Consider the following 9,839-nt stretch of genomic DNA (forward strand, 5'->3'; position numbering starts at 1 on the left):
AAAAGGTTTGATTGGATTTATGGTTCCACATGGCTGGGGAAGCCTCACAATCATGGCAGAGGGCAAGGAGGAGCAAGTCACGACTTACACGGATGGCAGCAGGCAAAAAGAGAGAGCTTGTGCAGGAGAACTCCTCTTTTTAAAACTATCGGATCTCATGAGACTTATTCACTGTCATGAGAACAGCTTGGGAAAGACCCGTCCCTATGATTCAATTGTCTCCCACAACATGTGGGAATTCAAGAGGAGATCTGGGTGGGGACACAGCCAACATCACATGCCTTTGTGGACTGTATTCTAATTATCATTTACATCAATAGCCTCTTCACCCCATCCACAGGCAGAGAACTTCTCCAGCACAGAAATTGGGTTGTCTTCATCTTTATGCTCTGCACTTCTCCTTGTGCCAAGTGTGTGGTCTGTGTTCAGACTAAGAGAGAAATAATATGAAAAGACGTGAAAATTTTATAAACTCACAAAGAATCAGTTGGATCTAATATCTGCTTTTAAAACCTATCCTTGCAGCTCTTGAAGAGAGGCCTGGGAAATCCCTGCTGATCTAAATAGGTTGAGGGTTGCACCTCTGCTTTGCTTTGTATTAGCTATGTGACTAGGACCATCAATCAATGGTTTATATGTTATCCCATGGGTGAAACATGCACTGAATGTCTCATTTTTCAACTGGTCACTGTGATGCCGTACACATAACCATTATTTCTGTACATTTTCACTCCATGTTCATATAGTGGAAATATCCTTCCCTCTGCCTTTCTCCTTTCTAGGGAAATGGATAAACAAACAGATCTATGGGAACTTTAGAAAAGCCTTAAAATAAAAGTTTAGAGTGATATCTTTCTTTGTCTCAAGATCAAAATGTTTTCATTTCCTTTGTTCATTTTTCTGTTACAGACCTCACATTCCAGTCAGCAAATTAGTTGTTTCAGAATCCTATGATACTTACATCAGTAGAAGTTTCCAAGTGACAAAAGAAATAATAAGTGAATGTAAAAGTAAAGGTAGGTGGTGTTCTGGACTCTGTCCTTTGCATACATGATCATCTCTCTGTAACGGTTAATAGGCTATTCAAGATGTTTCCGCTTGCTTTGGCTAACCTGTCTAATAGGAAAGAAATGTATTTCCAGATTTTCTTCTAGGTACTTTCACATTAAATTTGTAATATTCTCTAAGTAACTAAAATGGTAGATATTACAGGGGTTTACACCAGACTTAGTTACTATTCTTAATAACTTAAATTCTGCATTATAGCTATTCATCTTGCACTCTGTGGAGTGGATTCCCTCTTACAATTTCCAAAAGCTCTAGAATGCCACTGTTTTGCCTATAATTGATGCAGCACACCCACACACAACACACCTACACAAACACACAGACCTTCCCTGCTATCACCAACCAGGAGCTGTGTTCTATAAGGCTCAACTGTGTCTGCTATTGAATTTTCTAAACCTTGAGCTCAAATATTTAATACGTAAGACTGTTCACAATAAATTTTTTAGTGAAAAAGATTGCAAAAAAAGTATGGACATTCCCTTCATCTCTTTTTATTTTTATTTTTTATTATTTATTTATTTGTTTGTTTGTTTTTGAGACAGAGTTTCGCTCTTGTTACCCAGGCTGGAGTGCAATGGCGCGATCTCGGCTCACCGCAACCTCCGCCTCCTGGGTTCAGGCAATTCTCCTGCCTCAACCTCCTGAGTAGCTGGGATTACAGGCACGCGCCACCATACCCAGCTCATTTTTTGTAGTTTTAGTAGAGACGGGGTTTCACCATGTCGACCAGGATGGTCTCGATCTGTTGACCTCGTGATCCACCCGCCTCGGCCTCCCAAAGTGCTGGGATTACAGGCGTGAGCCACCGCGCCCGGCCTTCTTTTTATTTTTTAAGTTAAAATACTTATATTCAAATGTTAACAGTAGACAGCCATGAGCAACAGTATTATGGATGATTCCCACCTTCCAGTTTTCATTGACTAGCCACTCACTACCATAAAGGTACATAACATGCTCTGTCAACCAGAAAGTCTCAAGTGCTCACAGTTCTACAGTGGGAACATTTAAAACTCTATTAGAGGCCAGGTGCAGTGGCTCATGCCTGTAATCCCAGCACTTTGAGAGGCCAAGGTGGGTGGATCACGAGGTCAGAAGTTCGAGACCAGCCTGACCAACATGATAAAACCCTGTCTCTACTAAAAATACAAAATTTAGCCAGGCATGGTGGCCCTCGCCTGTAATCCCAGCTACTCAGGAGTCTGAGGCAGGAGAATCGCTTGAACCTGGGAGATAGAGGTTGCAGTGAGCTGAACTTGCGCCACTGGACTCCAGCATGGTGACAGAGCAAGACTCCGTGTCAAAAAAACTGTATTAGAAGGAGTAGCATGGAGAGCCCTGTAGACACAGAACAGTTCTGTATCTTGATTGTCATGGTGGTTACACAAAGCTACTCCACATGTGATGGAATTGCATGAACTCTATCGTCACATACATACAAACGACTGCTTGCACGCCTGCTAAAATCTGAATATGCAGTGTGTATGGTACCAGTGTCCATTTCCTGGGTTTGATACCGTACCATAGTTATATAAGATGTTATCGTTGGAGGGGCTGGGATGAAGGGTTCATGGGACCGCTGGTATGTATGTATGTGTATATGTATGTAACCCTTCCATAAATCTATTATTGTTATTATTATTATTATTATTGAGACAGGGTCTTGCTCCTGTCACTCAGGCTGGAGTAAAGTGATGCACTCATGGCTCACTATAGCATCAATCTTCTAGGCTCAAGCGATCTTCCCACATCAGCCTCCCAAGTAGCTGGGAATACAGGCACAGACCACCACCCCCAGCTAATTTGTTTCTGATTTTCTATAGGGACGGGGTGTCACTATGTTGCTCAGGTTGGTCTCAAAACTCCTGAGCTCAAATGATCTTCCCTCCTCGTTCTCTCAAAGTACTAGGATTACAGGAATGAGTCGTCACTCCTGGTCCCATCAATCTGTAACTATTTTAAGATAAAAAGTTTTCGTTAAAAAAAATTAAGCTGCCTTAGCAATAACAAGGCACTTTCAAAATATTGCTTAGGTAAATTGTCTTCTTGAGTGTGTTTGTCCCCCTCCAGAGCATTTAGTTAGCTTCCAGTATTTGGAAAGTTTTCATGTGTTTATAGAAACAGTCTTCCTATTCCTTGCCATTTTCCCCCAGGAAATAACATCCTGATTGTGGCCCACGCATCTTCCCTGGAAGCGTGTACCTGCCAACTTCAGGGCCTGTCACCTCAGAACTCCAAGGACTTTGTACAAATGGTCCGAAAGGTAATTCATGCTTGTTCTTTGGGGTCTGTAGTGGCTCGTAGTTTGAGGTCAGCACAATGACTGGCTGATTACTAGTTCTTTGAAGCACGTGTTTATGCCGAGCTGGGAATATTCATTTATTGATTCACTCGACCAAGATGTATTGAATGATACTCTGTGCAGGGCATTTTAATAGGCCTTGGTGTTAGAAAAACTGTGTTAGAGCTCGTTCTAGCTTCTAGGAGCTAAAATGTAGGAAGCATCTAGGAACTATAAGCAAATTGTCTGGATTTCCCTGAGGGAACATGGAGTGGATTAATAGCTGTCAGTCAAAAAGACAGCATTCAAAAGCTTAACTCAAAGACAGGTCCTTGAAGGTAGTCCGAGGCATGCAGCAGTTTAAAAGGAGGAGGCTGGCCGGGTGCGGTGCCTCACGCCTGTAATCCCAGCACTTTGGGAGTCTGAGGCAGGTGGATCAGGAGGTCAGGAGTTCCAGACCAGCCTGGCCAAGATGGTGAAACCCCGTCTCTACTAAAAATACAAAAATTAGCTGGGCACGGTGGCATGTGCCTGTAATCCCAGCTACGCGGGAGGCTGAGGCAGAAGAATTGCTTGAACCCGGGAGGCAGAGGTTGTAGTGAGCCGACATGGCGCCATTGCACTCCAGCCTGGGCGACAGAGTGAGACTCCGTCTCAAAAAAAAAAAAAAAAAGAAAGAAAAATGAGGAGGCTAAAAGGCAAAGCCAGGAACAAGACAGCAAGACAGAAAACCCATGAGGCTGCCCCACACATCTAGAGTCTTCCTTTCTGTGCCTATGGGAGAGGCTTTCTGGTCAGCTGCCTCCCACACGTTTCCCTTCAGGCAAATTACATGCTTCCTTTCTCTGCCACCAGAGAACCTGGTTCAAACTCAATTGCAATTTTTTTTTTCACATTTTTGAAAAGTTTATTTATGCATCTGTCCTCATTTGGAAGACAGAATTTTGTCTTGTTTGTAAATGCAGCTCTGGACACAGACAAAAATAAGTTTTAAATTTGCTGTGATGACTGAAGTGAGGGAGAATACAGCTTCAGCTTTGAATGTTATAGACTCATAAGGAGAAAAAAACGTGTGAAACAAATATTTTGAAATTGAAAAATCTTTTCCATTGGGTTCAAGTATAATTTCAGAACTGTTTGAGCTGCCTTTTTCTTTTCTTTTTTTTTCTTTTTTTTTTTTTTGAGGCTGAGTCTTGCTGTGTCACCCAGGCTGGAGTGCAGTGGCACGATCTCGGCCCACTGCAACCTCTGCCTCCTGGATTCAAGTGATTCTCCTGCCTCAGCCTCCTGAGTAGCTGGGATTACAGGCACACGTCAGCACACCCAGTTAATTTTTTTGTATTTTTTTAGTATAGACAGGGTTTGCCACTTTGGCCAGGCTGGTCTTGAACTCCTGACCTCAAGTGTCCGCCTACCTCGGCCTCCCAAAGTACTGGGAATACAGGCATAAGCCACTGTGCCCGGCCTTGAGCTGCCTTTTAACTTGACTGGCAATTAGGAATTAACTCCTGGCATTGTAGCCTTATGTATTTTGTCCTCTTTTCTTTCACCCAAGTAAGCAGCAATCTATGAACACTGACTTAATTATGTTAGAGGAGGTCACCATTTACCAGATCCTTCTGATGAATCCTCTTGCTGTATAAATACTCTTCCCTCTAAGTTATCAGTTTTATCCATTTTATTTTATTTACTGATGTTTGAAGGGAAGGGAATGCATTTTTATAAAGCCGCTATTCATTCCTGACTGCAATTCTCTAGGGCCCCATGAATATTTTTGTATCTAGGTAAAAGTTAAAGCAGTAAACCTGTCTTCTAATATCCCCTTTCTTTACAACTCTTACTTCAGATCCCGTATCTGGGATTTTGTTCCTGTGAAGAATTAGGAGAAACTGGAATATGGCAGCTGACAGATCCACCAATCCTTCCTCTTACCCATGGACCAACTGGGGGCTTCAACTGGAGAGAGACCTTGCTTCAAGAATAAATCACAGCAGTGAATAAGAAGAAAAGGCCTTTTGGAGACCTGTCTTTTTGTGTGTTTAAAAACAGTGGAAAGATCCACACCACATTCTAAGTGGACAGCTCAGAATAATTTAGCATATTTCCTTTCACACCTAAAGTTCTTCAGATGAGACTGTGTAAGTGAAAGACTTGATTCGGAGGGAAAAAAAAATGTGTTCTCTCTGGACTCTTCCCTAGCTCACAAGGCTCTGGAGAATTGTCCTCCTAAATTGGGGCACCTGCTACAGCAGAGAAAGTTTCCTTCCTTCTGGGTATGCACAGCTAAGGGGCCTCATTTCTTCCAGAGGGAGCCGCTGACCTGCTCTAAGGGATGCAGGAGGAAGGAGTGTGCCCAGACCAGCTGAGGGAGCATTGAAAGGGCAGTTTGGAAATGGAATCTTCTTTTGATCTCCATTTTCTAGTTAGGCAGAGCCAAGCTGAGGAATCCTTTTAAGATTATTAGCGAACATGCCCTGAAGAAAGTTGTTTTTAGATTACACATGAAATCCTACCCTCATTAGACCCCACACACCAGTGTCACTGGCTGAAGACACCCGCTTAAGGATGCTAACATTTACCCTGGTACTGCCACATTTTTCTCTAGAGCTGCTGGCCCTTCTTGCTACAGCCCTTCCCCCCTTGCTTCTGTGAAATGGGGAGACAAAGCACTTTTGCTCTCCAAAGCACTTTTGGATACTCAGGAGGAAAGATAAGATACATGTGTGAAGTATTTAATCATAGGAGCAAAGAACTTGCAAAACAGGAAGTGACTTTGGAATGACACATGTTGTAGCCTAACGCGCTACTGCTTTTCTAAATCACCAATATTTGCTTGTCTTTGCCCCTAGATTCTAGACTATGTTAACTAGTTAAGGATGTCACATTTTGAACGGATGTATGTTAGATACATTACCTGCAGCAAGAAGTTCATTCTGTGCAATATGGATATGTTTGCAAACCATACCAAGGGTCAGGTTGTTGTACATTTACAGTACATGTCAACCATAACAGAACATTCACAAATGCATCAGTTATACCAGGGATGTATAGTAAGTCAGGGAACTAATTTAAACGACGACAGTCATGGCTGCACTGCTACTTGTGCTGTCGTCTTGTTTGTTTTTCTATGATAATTTAAAATATATAGGTAGGGATACTTGAGGAAATGTGGAGAGCCACATTCTGTGGTTTCTCATTATGCTTACTTCCTGCATTTAGAGGGAGTTTATTTAAAAGAAAAATAAATGACAATCAAACCAAATCATCAGTTATCAATGTCTGTTTAATTGTGTAACTATCTGACAGTTGATGGCCACAGATGATGGTCTGCTGTGGTATATTTGACTCTGTAGAAGATGTATGCAAAGTGGAATGCCAGCCCTTTAAAGAAACATGAGTTAGTGTAAAATGAATCTTTATATGTTGTAGTAACACTGACTACATTTCAAAACTCAGATGCATAAAATGTATGGTATATAAAAACAGATCTATGCTTGTATTTGAAACTAGAACTTGATAACCCCTAGAAAGAAGAGGATGTGAACTGATGCTGGCTATATTTGTTAATCAGTAAAAGGATTATAGTTGTTTTGTTTTGTTTTTAGAGACAGGGTCTCACTATATTGCTTAGGCTGGCCTTGTACTCCTGGGCTCAAACGATCCTCCTGCCTCTGCCTCCCAAAGTGCTAGGAATACAGGTGTGAGCCACCATGCCTGGCCTATAGTTGTATTTTTTTAGGTCACTTAGAAAAATATGTCATGTATTTCACATTTTGAGAAACAAGTCATGGTTTCTTCTGGCATTGCACAAACGCTGACCTACCTTCTGGGTATGGAAATAGACCTGTGGTGACATGTTAATTTAAATGCCGTGGGGGAATAGTCCCAATAAAGGTCTTAAAAGTCACGTTATAGCTAATGTACTGGCGCTACCATTTATTCTTCTGGTATTTGTAATGAAGTGAATCCACTGTTTAATCAGATCCATAATCTTTAACAGATTCACCACAAATTTTCGTGGGTGTTGAGTGCTCAGAATAATGCTTGAATGTCTCACCTTGAAACTGTAGCAGTGTAGCTGTAACTGTGTGAAATAGAGTCTGGAATAGGTTATCCGTTCCATCTCTCTAGGTTGTCTTAGTCCTTTGATGACCTGATACATCTGTTTGACTGGGCTACAATCCACTGTTCTTAGTCCAATATGGGCACTGCCTTAGGCAATGGTCTATATAAGCAAAAGGAGATAGACATCTGAAATAATTTTCTGAGTAATTAGGTGGAAAACAAGACAGAGTGTATTTCTCTGCTTTCATTATTCAAATTGCTTGTCAAAATGGCCCAAAACATCTGAATTCACATTAAGTTCTTGCACACTTACCTATTTAAAAAATGAAACTCGTACTGCAACTGAGAAATTATTTGGAAATCATGTGGAATCTATGTATAATAACAGAAACAGACAACTATATTACTCAATTTCACATACATCCAAAAATTATAGACTAATATTATATATAACCTCAAGTTGTGGCTGGTTCTTTTTGATCTAAGCTGATGCTTATTAGAACAAATGATGTATAGGAAGAGGAGAAGGAAGGAAGAGCAAGGAAGGAATTGACAGATAAGAAGCAATGGTTTCTTGTATGGAGGAATTTTTTTTTTTTTTTTTTTGAGACGGAGTCTTGCTGTCACCAGGCTGGTGTGCAGTGGTGCAATCTTAGCTCACTGCAACCTTCACCTCCTGGGTTCCAGCGATTCTTCCGCCTCAACCTCCCGAGCAGCTAGGACCAAAAGTGCATGCCACCATGCCCAGCTAATTTTTTTGTATTTTTAGTAGAGACGGGGGTTTCACTGTGTTGGCCAGGATGGTCTCAATCTCTTGACCTTGTGATCCTCCCGCCTCGGCCTCCCAAAGTGCTAGGATTACAGGCGTGAGCCACTGCGCCCGAATGTAGAAATTTATTTGAAATGAACTAGGTGAAAAGAAATTAACTAAATGATTTAATCTGGGATTGAAAGTCTGAAACCGTTTCCTCCTTCTACAAGTGTGCCACGTCAATCTGGTAATGCCCCAGTGTCATTCATAGATAGAACTTTGTTTCCTGTGATTTTAAAATACTGCATCTATTCCTCCATGGACTAGAGTAATTGGCACATTTTAATGCATAAGCTGGGGGTTTCATTTTCCCAGGCTCTCTTCACCATCACCGCATTGGTAGCTAGGAGCTTATTGCTCACCCCAGTATGGAGTTCAGATTACAGTGTTTTCCATTACATTTAGATTCATAGAATCTGAATGGCTGATTAAATGGCCATCTGATGGCTGAAAGAGGGAGGTATTTTTCACTCTGTAGTGAAAGGCTTGGAGGAGTTTCTACTTTTTATTTTAATTATACTTTAACCAAAGAATTATTTTAAAGTAACCTTATATTTGAAAGATGATTTTGCAAAAAATAAAAAATAAAAAATATGTCTTCCAGAGTGACGTCTGTTTGGTAAATAATTGTTGATGATTTCCTTGTTAGTGGTATTTGGAATGCATATAGATTGTCTTCTTAGTGTGATTAGCATTACCATAAATGTATCTTTTCCACTCAACTAGCTGTATTCGTATTAAAATGAAGTCTCTTATTTCAATTACTTAGTGTCATTGGGAACTAATTGAACAGCTACAGTAAAAGTTCCTATCTCATTGCCTTTGTGGAAAGGCCTCCCTGTGTGGTAAAAGGAAGGCATTCCTCCGTAACCTAGGCACTCTGCAAGTCCAGTGTTTAATTTCAAAGCAGTGATGAATTGCTGTTTTGAAATTACTCTAAGTAATCCATGTGTTAGAATACAGATGAACCTCCATTTGATTTCACAGGCTTCGGCACAGACAACTGTTACTGAATCTGCACGGACTTAGATAATGAGGTGCAGGGTTATTTGCATTTAAATTGTAACCCAGCACACGCATGAGAAAGAAGAGGCGCTAGTCTAACGAGGCTGCCTTGCAGGGAGAGATGAGACGGGCGGAGGAGGGTGGGGAAAAGAGCGATTTAACATCTATTTAGGTTAATGTTCACTTTACAAAGGTGATGGGGGATATTTTGTTAGGTGATGGCAGATGCTTTTCATTTTTAAACATAGGATTAAAATTGGATTTGCTTCTCTTTAATACTTCAACATATTGCATTTTCCTGGGAAAGTGACTAGCTATAATGAAAATCCAAGGGAAAGGGGAAAAGGATTATAAATGTAGATAAGATAACTTCATTTTAAAAAACAAATAATAGTAGGTTTGGTGTATGTAGGTTTAAAATTATAGTGATGAGTAGGCAAACTTAATATACAATCAGTTCTTGCAAATATTTTACACTTAGCTGCCATTACTCACAAAACAAATTGGAATTTTGCAGCTGTTCAACTATCATGGACTCTGTACAGGATAGATGCATATAATGGAAAATATGTACTGCTTCTTTCTTTGTCGCTCAAGATGCAAACACAGTGC

At 40.8% G+C, this 9,839-nt stretch overlaps 1 protein-coding gene across 3 annotated transcripts in view; it reads left to right on the plus strand.

Moving 5' to 3' along the window:
• UBASH3B (ubiquitin associated and SH3 domain containing B) overlaps positions 1-7,258 on the plus strand; it is a 168,318-nt gene extending 161,060 nt beyond the window's left edge. For all 3 annotated transcript variants that reach the window (XM_017523573.2, XM_017523572.2, XM_017523574.2), the window contains exons 12-14: positions 910-1,016; positions 3,219-3,328; positions 5,193-7,258. In XM_017523573.2, coding sequence (XP_017379062.1) covers positions 910-1,016; positions 3,219-3,328; positions 5,193-5,330 — 355 coding nt within the window. In that variant the 3' untranslated portion in view covers positions 5,331-7,258. The remainder of the gene's footprint in view (positions 1-909; positions 1,017-3,218; positions 3,329-5,192) is intronic.
• Positions 7,259-9,839: the final 2,581 nt, after the last annotated feature.

The sequence above is a fragment of the Cebus imitator genome, unplaced genomic scaffold (assembly GCF_001604975.1).
Source record: "Cebus imitator isolate Cc_AM_T3 unplaced genomic scaffold, Cebus_imitator-1.0 Scaffold28, whole genome shotgun sequence".
In the NCBI taxonomy this organism is placed as follows: domain Eukaryota; kingdom Metazoa; phylum Chordata; class Mammalia; order Primates; family Cebidae; genus Cebus; species Cebus imitator.